This window comes from Equus caballus, chromosome 11 (genome assembly GCF_041296265.1).
Source record: "Equus caballus isolate H_3958 breed thoroughbred chromosome 11, TB-T2T, whole genome shotgun sequence".
NCBI lineage: Eukaryota > Metazoa > Chordata > Mammalia > Perissodactyla > Equidae > Equus > Equus caballus.
The window spans coordinates 14,626,084-14,641,165 of NC_091694.1; the positions used below are offsets into that span (position 1 = coordinate 14,626,084).

At 42.7% G+C, this 15,082-nt stretch overlaps 1 protein-coding gene across 35 annotated transcripts in view; it reads left to right on the plus strand.

Moving 5' to 3' along the window:
• Nucleotides 1–2,219: 2,219 nt before the first annotated feature.
• BPTF (bromodomain PHD finger transcription factor) overlaps nt 2,220–15,082 on the plus strand; it is a 148,791-nt gene continuing 135,928 nt past the window's right edge. For 34 of the 35 annotated variants that reach the window (XM_023652184.2, XM_070227021.1, XM_023652187.2 and 31 more), the window contains exon 1: nt 2,221–3,067. In XM_023652184.2, the coding sequence (XP_023507952.2) occupies nt 2,440–3,067 (628 nt within the window). In that variant the 5' untranslated portion in view covers nt 2,221–2,439. Of the gene's footprint in view, nt 3,068–15,082 lie in introns of all 35 variants that reach the window. The other variant, XM_023652183.2, reaches the window with a different exon arrangement.

Sequence of the window (15,082 nt, forward strand, 5' to 3'; positions counted from 1 at the left end):
TCTCATCACCTCATCTAATCCTAATTACCTCCCAAAGGCCCCATCTCCTAAAACCAACACATGGGGGGAGGGTAGGTTTCAACATATGAATGTGGCTGGGGGTTGGGGGGGTCAGACAGGATGGGACACACAAACATTCAGTCCATAACAGCATCTGACCAAGGCACTAACTTTTCAGTGAAATTAAGTAACTGACTCTCCTATCAGATTCTCTAACTCTACTGGGGACCCCAACAACTAGAAGCAGCCGGCTTTACAGGAATAGTGGAATGGCCCATGGAAAACATGGTTACTGAGGCAGCTGGAAGACAACAACTAGAGAGCATGGATTCCATTTACACTCAGAACCAGCAATTCTGGAGGTGTCCAAATCCTTCCCATGAGTTCCTTTTTTGTTTAAATGAGCCAGAGTCAGTTTATCTTGCTTGCAACTAAAAAGTCCAAGTAACACAAAAACACCTCTTTGTGCCATCTTTTGTAATTTTTTTGGTGTATAGGCTTCCTCCACTATCAGCTTGTATTCCCTGTCATTGTTTCTACTATCTTTGTATTCCCTATAGTACATAGCACCTTACTTTACATAGTGCAGGATACACATTGCAAATTTGTAGACTCTGGGCTATATCTGAACTGCATTTATTTTGATCAGTCTGAAGTGTTTTTAAAAAAATTGGGGCCAGCCCTAGTGGCCTAGTAGTAAAGTCTGGAGAGTGCCACTTGGGCAGCTGGGTTGGGTTCCCCTGCCAGGACCTACACCACCTGTCTGTCAGTGGCCATGCTGTGGTGGTTGCTCACATACAAAAAAAAAAGAGGAAGATTGGCAACAGATGTTAGCTCAGGATGAATCTTCCTCGGGAAAACAAAAACATTGACTTAGCTGCCAACACTTAAAAATCAAGAGATTTCATATGAAGCATATTTCCATCTTCTCTTGAAAAATTTGGAGATCTGGCTATTTGGCTATTTTAAGTCCACATTCTCACGACTTTCCTCTTCAAACAAAACACAGGCACTTCCATTTGCTAAAGTCCTCACCTTGTCCACTTTATTCATTGCTTACCTGGTCCCTGAAGCCATATAAGTTAGCCACCCTTGTGGTCAACTGAATTATATTGAATAAATTAATTTGGCAATTAACACTGGTATTTTCATCTCACATATGCGTTCTACCCTTTTGACTAGATTGTAATAAGCCACTTGGTGGACAGAATCCCGTTAACTATTTTTCTTTAAATCACTTTTTGGTTGTCACATATTTCAATAAATACTAATACATGTTTATAAAACCTTTCTCTTAGCCCCAGGGCTGGGCTTGACCACCAAGAGTTGAGTACCCCTGATTTGGTCTGAGGGTGTGCCTGAAATTTCATCATCATGATTTGCTCCCTAGGCTAAGCCAAGACCTGGTGACTTGTCAGGTAAAGAAATTAAAATTATTTCCCGATAACGCGAACACAACATTTTGAAGTAGGTTTTAGGCGGGAAGTCACCCTTTCTACTGCAAACGAGAAACTGGAAAGTTCTCGCTGAGGCGGTCGAGTTTCCAGCTGGGACGCTGGGAAAGGTGGCAGGAGAGGGGAATGCGGCCGCGTTCTGGAGTGTATCCGAGGCTTTTTGGGTGGGGATTCTATCCCAGGAGTTTCAGGGACTCTCCCTCCGGGTCTGGCAGCCCAGGGCGTGGCTCCTGGCACAGCCCCGAGCAGTTGTCAAAGGCTGTTTCAGGACTCTCTAGAACCAAGCCCTCGGAGGTTCGCATTTCTGGGGGCTCGTCCCTCCGCCCCCCGTTAATCTCCCCCTGTCGCTGGCGCTGCCCTGTGCTGCTCGGTCGCTCCAGTCGCCCCCTCCGCGACACCCTCGCTGGCTCTTTCAGCATCAGTTTCCCCACGGGGGCGCGGAGGGGAAGAATCTGGGGGTTCCCCTGCCTCCCTCCCCGAGCCGGGGAAGGCGGGACGCGCGAAGGAGGCCCTGCTGAACTGGGGCTCCGGGGGGCTCCGCCGGGGCGGGCGGCTCCTGAGGCCTCCGGCGGGGCGCTTGGCGAGGGGAGCGCCCCTCTCCCGCGGTCCAGCGGCGCCGCGCGGAGGCGCCCCGGGCTCCTCGCCCACCCGGCGCTCCCGCGCTCCCCCTAGCGGCCGCCGCGCGGCCTCGCTCCGTGCCCGGCTCGGCGGCGGCGCAGCTCACGTGACCGCACTCCGGGCCTGCGGCCGCTGTCGGTTCCCCCAGTCACCGAGCGAGAGGGAAGAAACAAGATGGCGGCTGAAGGCGATCCGGAGTGGGGCCCCAGCAATTCGGATTGAGCCTTCTCCCTCCACCCGCTTCCGCCGGCCGGGCCCCTCCCGCCCGGCCCCGCGGGCCTCCCCCCGGCCCCGGCGCCCCCCACCGCCACCCCGCGCCCGCCCCTCCCCCCTCCGCTTTCCCTTCTCCCCCCGCCGCGGCTCCGACATGAGGGGCCGGCGGGGCAGGCCGCCTAAGCAGCCCGCGGCTCCCGCTGCGGAGCGCTGCGCCCCGGCCCCGCCGCCGCCGCCGCCGCCGCCGCCGCCCACGTCCGGACCCATCGGGGGGCTCCGCTCGCGGCACCGCGGCAGCAGCCGGGGCAGGTGGGCCGCCGCCCAGGCTGAGGTGGCGCCCAAGACGCGGCTGAGCTCGCCCAGGGGGGGCAGCAGTAGCCGGAGGAAGCCGCCGCCGCCGCCGCCGCCGGCCCCCCCCAGCACCAGCGCCCCGGGCCGGGGGGGGCGAGGAGGCGGGGGCGGCAGGACGGGGGGCGGGGGCGGCGGCGGCCACCTGGCCCGGACCACCCCGGCCCGCAGGGCCGTCAACAAAGTGGTGTACGATGACCACGAGAGCGAGGAGGAGGAGGAGGAGGAGGAGGACATGGTCTCCGAGGAGGAGGAGGAGGAGGAGGACGGCGACGCCGAGGAGACCCAGGATTCCGAGGACGACGAGGAAGATGAGATGGAGGAGGACGACGATGATTCCGATTATCCGGAGGAGATGGAAGACGACGACGACGACGCCAGTTACTGCACGGAAAGCAGCTTCAGGAGCCATAGCACCTACAGCAGCACTCCAGGTACCCACCCAGCCCAGTTGCTGCAGACTCCTTCCCCACCTCCTCCACCCTCCCCCCGGCTCGCTCCCTCTCGGGTCTCCCCCCACCCCCACCTCCCCCCAAACGGAGGGGAAATGCGACGGCACATCAAGTGGCAAAAAACTAGATTTACAAGAGGAAAGAGGCGCATTGTTCAAAATGGAGATTGCATTGTTGCAGTTTGCAGGCCACACACTCGCTCGCTCTCTTTCTCTACCCCCAACCCCCTCTTTTTCCTCTTGAAAATTTGTGCCAGTGCAGTGTCTCCACCGGGCAGGATTGAAACTTTGGCACACACATATCCATTGCATTCATTTTTCTCCCTTGTTTTGGTGTGGTTTTTTGGAATGAAAGAAGCCTCTTGTTTTGCAAACCTCTTTGCATTTCTAATGTGGTTCCTTTTAGATTTTTATTATATATCTGTTCCTTAAAAGGAAATTGAGGATTTAGACAGATTGTGGCGCACAAACACACACACAACATGCTGCTCTTCACACCGCTAGCTGTGTGGTTTTAAAATCGTGTTAAGGAAATGGATCGGTTGGGTTAGTAGGGGAGACTTATCTGGTCCTGTGTGTTTGTTTTTATTCTCAAGTGTTAATGGGCTCGTGCAACAGTTGCTGGTAAATGGCTGAGTAAAAAGCAAAGCAGAAAACCAAGCAAAACCGAAACAAACCCGGTAATTCATCGGATTCAAAATCGTTTTGGTAAAATCCAAGATAAAATACGAAACCGCAGCAACATGTCTCTTAACTAATTCGATCCCTTTGCTTTGCCTGAGAAATGCATTTCGTGTCACCTGTTGCGGAAGATGTAAAGTTGATCATGCAGATGAAATTGCTGAAGATGAACTTTTTGACCAACTTCTAAGTCACACAGCAGAAGTGTAGGGGGATTTATTACAAAATTACTTTTTCTTTACACTCTGTTTCTAAGGATGAGAGTCCTGCCTAGATCTGTACTGAATTTCTCCAGGATGACTCTCCTGTTTTCTCGCAGAAAGTTTCTCTAGGTTGGTGCTGAGATGCAGTTAGTTAAAAAAGAAAACAGAATTGCTGCTTTGTATTAAATATGTAGTTGTGGCTTACTAAATTGTGAAAAAAAATTACTTGTAGCAATAACCTACAAGATTTTCCCTTTAGATTTTTGTTAATCTGGAGTAACTAAATTAGAATCTAGTTTTAAGAGCATTTACAAAGTAAAGTTTATGAGGAAATAGGGTCTTAAAAATAATTAAGGTGTGTCACTTGTTTTTAAAAGAGATTAGAAGTAGAAGTGGTTAAATTTGAATGTTTCCTTTTTTTTTTATTTATAAATGCTTGAATAGTTATTGGAGGAGTATGAGTATTAAGCCAGATGTAAACCCATTTCGATTGTCCTAACAGCAAATGAGAACGGTAATTTCTTTTGCCCGACAGTAAGAATATCTGCCTGTCTTTGCCTGGGGAGGCTGGGAGGGCAATGAAGGAAATGAATCAAGTGTCAAGTATTTACGTCTTGTATGTAGAGAGGACTGACTACATGCCACTTTTCATTTCTTGCTAACTTAATTTTAGTACATCTTCATAGTAGTAGTTTTTAACCTTAAGAAATCACGTGTGGCCCTTTCTACCACAAGCTCAGAATTGAAAGACCCATGGAGACTGAATTACGCTATCAAATTTTTTTTGAGTTAGAGCTCAGGCATTTTGGCAGGGCAGTTCAGCTCACTTTAACTCCTCTTTGAAGGCCTAGCAAATAATTTAGGATTGATACCTGTGTATGTGCTGAGTTGCAATTTATGGTTGGGTTTCCTTTTTAAAAAAGTACTCGTATATTTATGTACTGCCAGGGCGTTTTGTTTTTCTTAATGACACTTGCAGTCTACCTTGTGTATACGTGTCTTATCTTTTTATGAATTTAAGGTTTATGTATCCTTAGATTAATCTTATGTCCTCTGTAGTTTCTAGCAGAGCATCTTGCTCAGCAGGTGCTGGTCAAAGATTGGTTGGATAAATGATTGTTAGGGGGTGAGAACTTGTAATAGATGAAGTTTTGATAATGCTACAGTGGGTGCTGCCGTAACTCCTAAAATCTTTTGGATTTGGGAATCTGAAAATTGGTCCAATTAGATTTGGTAACAGTTAGTGTGTTTTGAGCTGCTACTTCATGTTGCTTGCTAGGCATTTTCCTTTCTTTATTGGATGTGGTGTTAACTTCGATGTTTTACTTTTTGAAACACATTATTTCTAAAGATCATGGTAAAAGGAATGCTACATTTTGTGTTCTAAACATTCACTTGCCTGGAATGAGTATCAGTGCCTAGGAGTGAGTTGTTTAGGCTAAGTGCTAGTTTCATTAGTTTTATTTCCTGTACTTCCAGACAGTAAAGTCTAGGAAGGAGGCTGTCAGGTATACGTGTATATGTGTGTTTACTTTGGAAGGAAATAAACTTTATTGGTAATTTAGGCAATTTGATTAATTTTTATAGATTAGACTAACATGTTAAATACTAACGTATTAAATTCCTAATATAAGAAATAACTCATTCGCCTGCTGAGTAGTTGGTTGGTCATGTAACTGTTGATGGTGCAAAGACATGGGTTGATGTTGCTAGCTTAATTTTCTAAAATCATAGATTTAAAAAAGTTTATTCACTGGAGATTAAATGTTTTCCTTTTATGGAGAGAAATTTTAAGTGGGTACATAAGGTACATAACAAATATTACTGTAGGGATGACAACTTGTTAATACAAAATTGAAATCATCTAGTTAAGCTAGAGGTATTTGGTTGAATAAGGCTTTTATTTATTTTTATTGTTAAAATTGAGTTTTTCAGCCTATAGGTTTTATGACATACTTTGCCAATGCATTAAAAAGGATTGTCTAGAAAATCTGTTTTGAATAAGCCTTTGGTAAAGTTCTGACAGTACCTTGAAATCAAGCATTTGCTAATTTAAAAAAATTAAATCACACTTGAAACAGAGTAGTCCTTGCATTTAACTTGTGTGAGACTTCTGAGAATACTTAGCTGGAATTTTGAAATTTGGAACTTCTGAGGACTTCAGAAAGCAAAAGCCCTGGTGCTGTCTTGGGAGAGCGATTTCTGTCCTCTAAGGATTATGATGGTGGAGATCAGTGGCATAGAGGCATGAATGAACTGGAGATTTCTCTGAAGCAGAATTTGTTACTAGTTTGTTAATATTTATTCCTACCAGTGCCAAGAAATATCTTTTCAGTATACTTTTGGTTCCTGATTGCTACAAGTGAGTTAGAAAGTGCGGTGGGGAGTTAAAGGAGAGCAAGAGCATACCCCATTTGGGGGAGTTGCTGTTGGCGTGTGCTGCCTGGTTGGGCATGTGGACAGTGAGGATAGACACATGGAGGGAGGGAGCAGCATGAACTAAGGTGCTGATTTTAAAGTGGGGGCATTCTTGAGTCACCTGCTTTAACAAGAGCCTGAGTGTGTAAATGGGAGATGAACTGTAAAGCTCCGTGTTGGGCAGTACCTAGAGAAGCAGCCTGTAGCATTTGTACTTTCCCCCCCTCATCTGTAGGGTAAGGAGAGGGCTAGAGCCATGATCCTCAGTCATTTTTCACTCCTAGGACACCCAAGGGATATGCGGTATTCCCATCAGCACCACGCAGGAGCATGAAACAAACCAAATCAAATCATGGAGATGCTGTTCAACCACTGGTGCAGCCAGCTCTTCCCCCCAAATTGAGAGAATTACTGGAGGAGGTGGTTTCTGGAGCCCCCTCCCCAATCTGTTTCAAATCTATTTCATTTGTGGGCATTGGGGGTCAATCAGATGATCTGGAAACAAGCGGGATGTGATTTCAGTGGGACGTTAGGAAGTTTAGCGTAGCTTCTGCTCTGCAGGATGGATTGGAAGAGGACGAGATGGCTGGTGAGGATCTGGAGGGGTCGCATAGCCCTGGATGGAAGATCAGTTTAGGAGGTACTTCAGAGTTCTCCAGGCCTTGACGACATCAGAAGTGTAGACAGAGAGAGGAGTGCATCAGATATGCCTGTGTAAGAATGGTAGTGCTTTCAGTAGCAGTAAGAATTGAAGATTATAAGCGAAATTAATGAGATCTGTTTTCAGGTACCAGAAGAGGTTAAACATGAGAATTAAAAGAAAGAAAATGAGGGCCCCAAAGAGTTTTTAAAAAGTTGGGCAGCATGGTATGTGAGTTGTAAAGAGGGGTGTTTGAGGTATGCAGTAATAAATGGTCTTGTGTCCGGTTCACGCTCGTCTGCTCTTCTGGTGTAATTTGGAAACGGAGCTATGTATTGAAATGTGTGCACGCAGTAGGATTGGGGATGTTAAGGCCGGGAGCTCTGGTCTCTTCTGTTAGATCTTTTTCTCGCTTCTCAAGACCCTCTGTCATCGCTGTGACTGCAGGTCCTTGGCGGGGGGATGCAGCAGGTGAGACGGTGGTGGTAGTGGTGGGGGAATGATAATCTTGGTGGCAGACAGGAGCAAATCTGAGCAGATGCCCTCTTTGCACTGAGTAGGTTCCTCCCTCCTCTGCTCCTTAGCCAGGTTCAAATCCCACTTCCGACTCCTGGGAGGTATCTTCAGAAGTCCTCTCAGAGTAGTGTTGCTCACCTTGGTCTCTTCTCTTTGAATGCCTGCGTGTAGCAGTTACAGTTTCAGCTTCATAATTTAGCACTGGTTTAGCACCGACCGTCAATATTCTAATTTTTTTCGTGCTTTCGGTTCTTTAAAATGATAAGTGTCAGGAGGCAGAATACTTCTTTAAAAAAAAAAACTTATACTTGAAAAATGCACTTTAAAAGATCGAAAGTAAAACCATACAGAGTTAAAATGCATATTAATTGTTTTAATTATTTTGTCTACTTAGTATACATCAAATTATTTTATATATTTTCATATTGTTATATTACTTGTGTTGATTGCTGAATGATTTTTTAAAATAGTAACAGTAATAGCTAACGTTGGACATCTGAATTGCTGAATAATTTTCAAGCAATGTTTAATAAAAATTCCATTTTTAAAATAGTTTTATTGAGATATAATATTCATACCATAAAATTCAACTTTTTTTGAAAGTGTGTATCTTCACAGAATTCTGCAACCATCACCACTACCTAATTCTAGAACATTTTTATCACCCCAGAAAGGAACATGTACCTGTAGGGGTCTCTCCGTGTCGTCCCCCCCACCCCCATCCTCTGCCAACCACTGCTTTCATTCTCTGTTGATTTCTCTCTTCTGGACATTTCATGTAAATGGGATCATCCAATATGTGGCTTCTTTCACTTAGCATAATGTTGTCAAGGGTCGTGCATGTTGTAGCATGTATCAGTCCTGTAACTGAATAATATGCCATTCTGTGGATATACCACATTTTGCTTATCCATTCATCTGGTCTTGGACATCTGAACCGTTTCCACTTTTTGGCTGTTATGAATAGTGCTGGTGTGAACACTCTTGTATGGGTTTTTGTGTGGACAATACGTTTTCATCTCTCTTGGGTATATCCTGGGAATGGAATTGCTGGATCTTTACAAATACATTTAGATAGAACCATTTTAACCAGACTTATTTTGGTTGTTACAGGGTTCTGTTAGGAATGAGAGCTGGGTTGTATGTCTTCCAGGATACCTATGATTTTTGGATTGCCTTAGGTCACCTTAGAGAATTTATTCCAGAAGGATTTGTCAGAGAAGGAGCAGTGTGAGTGGAGTCATAACATTGATTTCTACACTGTCAGCGTGAGGGCTTGTGGCGGCATTGAAGGCACCTACTTATGTAAGCTCACTGCAAAATGTTAGACTATCATGATGTATGAGAGTCTGAGGATTCTAGATAAATCTCTTATGAATGTCAAGGCTCTAGAGAGGTAGCATGTAGCATAGTGATTTAAAGACTGAAGAATCCGGAACCAGACTTCCTGGTTCTGTGACGATGGGCAGCTTGCTCCACTCTTTGTGCCTTAGTTTCTTTGGGTGTAAAATGGGGATATCATAGTACTTAATTCAAGGTGTTCAGAGGGTTAAATGGGCTAGTACATGTGAAACGCCTAGAACAGTGCCTGGCACATGGTACAGATTCAGTAAATATTAGCTGTTATTGCCTGTTGATTTGTTCCTGAACTGCACATGGAGATTCTGTGAAGATGTAGGGACCTCACTTAGAGTGTAGTGAGGTAGTATTGTATTCTGTCCAAAGCTGTCAACCTCCTCACAAGGAATAAAAATATTTTGAGGATCAGATTTAACTAAAAATCTACATTAAAATAGAGCTTTATTTTCCCCCTTTAGAAGAAATATTAAATGTTGAACTTACTCATTTAAGAAATTTAGTTTACGTCTGATTTATTCCAGAGCTATGATAACTAACACATTTACCTCAGTTATTTGCAGTGATGAGGTAAAGCAGAGAAGGCACTCTTAGACTTGTAGCCCTTGGTAGCTCCTCCATGCCATCTTTCTCCGCCTGTTCCTTAAACACCAGTTTTCCAGGTTTTTACACCAGCCCATGGCTCTCTCACTGTCTCCCTCCTTCCCCTGAGATCTCCTCTAATCTCAAGATGTTTTTAAAATTGCAGTGAAAAATTAAAAAATAGTGCAGATTTACTCTTTTGGGAAAGTACACGTAATACAAAGATGAAAATGAAAATCATCTGTAATCCCAGCAACCAAAAATAACCACTGGAAATGTTTTTTTATATATTTTTTTATTCCATTTTCATCTACATATTTTTAAAAAGATATAACTAGGATCATATTGAACAAACTATTTTTCCTTGATATGTAGCAAGGTTTTCCCCTATCATTGTGTCTATTTCAAAGTAGTACATGAACACAGGTAAAAGAAGTTCAGAGAGCATTAACGGCCCATAATGAGCAAAAGCAGTTCCCATTGTACCTCTCCCCACCCTGAGACCTCTCTGGAGGCAGTGGCTTTCAATTCTTGGAGCTGTTTTTTTTTTCCCCTGGTATTTGCCACAGTATTTTAAAACAATATGCTGCATTTGATTGAACAATTTTAGACATTTCTCTCTTGACTGTGTTATGGTAGATGAGGAGTTAGTCCTATTATAATTACCCTTACTTTCGCCTTATCCTCTCTATGTAGTTACAGCATGATTTTGGGATAAATCATGAGATCGATTACACTATTTTCATTATGTAAATATTATTCACAATTGAGTCAAATAATGTGCTATGGTTATGTGTGGTTTTTTGGGAACTATTTTTCTGGATTTATTGCCTTATTTTTTCACTTGCTTAGTGTTCTATCTACCTAGCCCAGTGCACTATCAAGCCTGTAAAATATCTTATCACTTACTGTTTTCCAAAGTCTCAAATGTAACAGTTCCATTTTTTCCTTGCTGATCTCCCTCTGCAGCCCTCAGCATTTCTGCTCTCACCTCAGCTGGCTGCTCTGTAGGTATATTGAACCTCACCCAAATGCTTCTTTTTGCTGCTTTCCCATGTTGATTCTGTTTCTTGGGTCCTACATCCTTCTTGGTTTACTTCCCTTACTACCTCTAGTTGCTTCCTAAGAATGGGTGCATGAGAAAGAAGCTTTTTTTTTTTTATCATTACATGTGTGAAAATGCCGTTTTCAGCCCTAATACTTGATTGATAGTTTGGCCAGGTATAGGATCCTAAATTAAAAAATCAGTTTCCCTTGAAAGATTTGCTTTGTTGTATTCCAGCATCTAGTGCTGCTGTTGAGAAGTCTAGGGCCGTTCTGATTACTTCCTTCATCTCTGACCTGTTTTTTTTCCTATCTAAAGCTTTTAGGCTCTTTTCTTTTTCTTTCTTTCTTTGTCTTTTTTTAAAGATTGGCACCTGAGCTAACAACTTGTCAATCTTTTTTTTTTTTTTTTTGCTTTTTCTCCCCAAATCTCCCCACTAGATAGTTGTATATTTTTAGTTGTGGGTCCTTCTAGTTGTGGCATGTGGGACGCCACCTCAGCATGGCTTGATGAGCGGTGCCGTGTCTGCACCCAGGATCCAAACTGGCGAAACCCTGGGCTGCCGAAGTGGAGCACGTGAACTTGACCACTCCGCCACTGGGCGACCCCTAGGCTCTTTTCATGGTCTCCACTATTCTGAAGTTTTCCAGTGATGTCATATCCCCTGATGGGGCTCTTCTTCAGTCATTGTTCTGGGTACTTGGTGGGCCCTGTTAATCTAGAGAGTCATGTTCTTTAGTTCTGGGAAAAGGTCTTCTATTATTTGCTAATTTTCCCCCAGATTTGCTTGCTTTTCTTCTTGAACTCCTGGTTAGATGTTGGCTCTTCTAGACTAATCTCATTAAGTTTCTTTTCTTTTTTTATTCTTTTCACCTGTTTGTCCCTTTGGTCTGCTTTCTGGGAGATTTCTCTCTCTTTCTCTTCCTCTTCTAAGTCTGTTGAATCAGTTTTTATTTCAGCTACCAGATATTTAATTGCCAGAAGCTGTTTTCTCTGTTCCTTTTTTATAGCATCCTGTTCATTAATGCAATATCTTCTTATATGTCTCATTAATGATAATTTTTTAAAAAATAATTGAAGTACCACTTACAGATACAGTAAAATCTGTCCTTTTTAGTATACAATTTGACTCTGAGTTTTGGCAAATACACAGTCACATGACCACCGCCACCATGAAATATAGAATGGTTCCATCACTTCCCCAAAATTCCCTTGTGGTCCTTTAGTCAACTTCCCCTGCCCCCCAGGCTACCACTGTCCCTATAGTTTTGCCTTTTCCTGAATATCGTATACATGGAATTATAATGTTTGTAGCCTTTAGTGTCTGGCTTCTTTTACCTACCATATTGTATTTGAGATTCATCCAAGATATTGCCTTTATCATTCCTTTTTATTGCTGAGTAGGTAGTCCCTAAGTATATGGATGTACCGTACTTGGTTTATTCATTCACCAGTTCAAGAACGTTATGAGTTGTTTCCAGGTTTTGAAGATTATGAATAAAGCTGCTGTAAACATTCACTTACAGGCTTTTGGGTGAACATAAGTTTTCATTTCTCTTGAGTAAATACCTAGGAGTGGAATCGCTGGGTTGTATGCTAAGTGTGTTTTAACTCTCTAAGGAACTGCCAAACTGTTTTCCAGAGTGGCTTTACCATTTTGCGTTTCTGCTAGCAATGGATGAGGGTTCCTGCCATTCCAATAGGTATATAGTGGTATGTTTCTAATTGACATTTCTCTAGTGATTAGTGATGCTGAGCATCTTTTCGTGTGCTTATTTGCTGTCTGTGAAGCAAATCTTTGGTGAAGTTGAAATATTTTGTTGAATATTTCTGTTGGAATATTTTGCCCAGCTATTAATTGGGTTGTTTTCTTGTTATTGAATTTAGAAAGTTCAGTTAACATAATATTTATGATATATAATTTCCCAAAGCTCTTTTCTCAGTTCATTTTTCAGAGCATCCTCTTCTTGGATGCAACATCCTCTCTTATCTCTCCGAGTACGTTTATTGTAGTTTTTTAAAGTTTTCTTCTGTTTCTTTTGTTTCCTCGGAGTCCATTCTTCAGTTTTAGTTTTCTCTCTTTCGTGCTGGAGGCTTTTTCAAATGCCTGGTGATCTTGAGCTGCTCATACTTAGGAGTGAGGCGCTGGATAGCACTTTGTGGGTGGCTCTTGTTTGTCAGCTGGTGGGTTTCACTGTCAAGTAACTGGGCAGTGAGCCAACCTTTTCTTTGGTGGAATCCCAGATAATCAGTTTTTGTGTATTTTTGTTTCTCTTTCATTGTTTTATTTTATTTTTCTCTTGTGAGTCTGTCTGGTTTCTTAAGGGATGATTTCTTAAATCTCTTGCCTGGGGCTGGAGTAGGGGTCCGGGGGTGTGTATGCCCAATCCAATATCCTGGGAAGCTGGATGAGGGAAGGTGGCTAGGACTCACACCTTACAGTACGCACACTTCCTGTTAGGAACCCTGAGTTGTTGCCCTTTTTTTTTTTTTTTTGGTAATTGAGGTATAATTAACATATATTAGTTTCACATGTATAACATAATGATTTGATATTTGTATACATTGTGAAATGATCACCACGATAAGTCTAGTTAATATCCGTCACCATACATAGTTACAAAAACATTTTTTTCTTGTGATGAAAACTTTTAAGATGTACTCTCGTAGCAACTTTCATATATGCATTACAGCATTATTAACTATAGTTACCATGCTGTTTGTTACGTTTCCATGACTTATTTCTATTAATGATTGGAAGGTTGTACCTTTTGACCCCCTTCACCCATTTCACCCATCCCCATCTCTAATCTGTTCTCTGTATCTATGAGCTTGTTGTTGGTTTTGTTTTTTAGATTCCCATATAAGTGAGATCCTATGATACTTGTCTTTCTCTGTCTGACTTATTTCACTTAGCATAACTCTCAGGGCCCATCCATCTTGTCAGAAATGACAAGATTTTATTCTTTTTTGTGTTTGAATAATATTCCATTGTATATACAGTCATGTGTCACTTAATGATGGGGATATGTTCTGAGAAATGCATCATTAGGCAATTTTGTCATTGTGAGAACATCGTAGAGTCTATTTACACAAACCTAGATGGTATAACCTAGTACACACCTAGGCTCTGTGGTACTAATCTTAGGGGACCACCATTGTGTATGTGGTCTGTCGTTGACTGAAACATCATTATGTGGTGCATGACTGTATATACCACGTTGTTGAAAATCTATTTTCTGTTGATGGACACTTAGGTCGTTTCCATATCTCGGCTATTGTAAATAATGCTACAGTGAACGTGGGGTGCATATCTTTTCGAGTTAGTGTTTTCATTTTCTTTGGATAGATACCCAGAAGTGGAATTGCTGGATCACATGGTAATTCTAGTTTAAAATTTTTGAGGAACCTCTATACTGTTTTCCATAGTGGGTGCCTCAATTTACATTCCCATCAGCAGTGCACAAGGGTTCCCTTTTTGTCCACATGATCACCAACACTTGTTATTTCTTGTCTTTTTGATAATAGCCATTCTAATAGGTCTGAGGTAATATCTCATTGTAGTTCTTTTCTCTTTGTTCTAGTGTGTTTTTACTTTTTTATTTTATTTTATTTTTTTTTAGAAAGATTAGCCCTGAGCTAACTACTGCCAGTCCTCCTCTTTTTTGCTGAGGAAGCTTGGCCCTGAGCTAACATCCATGCCCATCTTCCTCTACTTTATATGTGGGATGCCTACCACAGCATGGCTTTTTGCCAAGTGGTGCCGTGTCCACACCCGGGCCCCGAACTGGTGAACCCCAGGCCGCCGAGAAGCGGAACTTGCAAACGTAACCGCTGTGCCACTGGGCCAGCTGCTGTTTTTACTTTTTGTGTTTCTTTGCTGTCAGTTTACCCACTGTTGAGGGGGAAAAGATACTAACTCATGTTACAAATTTGTCATATATAAACAGAAGTTTCATTAAGTATTTCTTTACAATGTGATTAAAACATTTAAAAATAATTTATCTAATACTCATTCAGTGTACAAGGTGTTGTGTTAAAAGCCTCAAAGAGATGAAGAGATGGCTAAGAAGTGGTCCCAGCTCTTAGATCTTTATCCTTTGGAAGGGGGAAGAATAACACAGTACATAAATATATAACTGTAACGTAGGGCAGACTCAGGTAAGTGCTGTAAGAAAAACAGAATTAAATTAGGGAGAGGTCACAGTCTACTGGGAGGTCAGAAGTGGTGTCAAGAACAAGGCTGAATTTCAGCTGTGTCTTGAAAGTTGGGTAGGATTTCTCCAGATGGAGGTTGAACAGGAAGAGAAAGGAGGATGCAAAATGTAAAGTGAGCAGAAAGATGATGTTCAGGGACTACGTGCTTGCAGTTTGAGTGTCAAGGAGATAAGGCTGTAGAGAAGTGGAGATTATATTTTGGTCCAGTAAGAATAAATGCCAGTCTGAGGAATCTGTACTTAGTTGGCAGTAGGGAGTCATTGAATGTTTTTAAACTGGAATATGTCATGATAAAGCTGAGCTTTTTGAAAAATCATCAGTTAGAATGGCCTTGGTGTA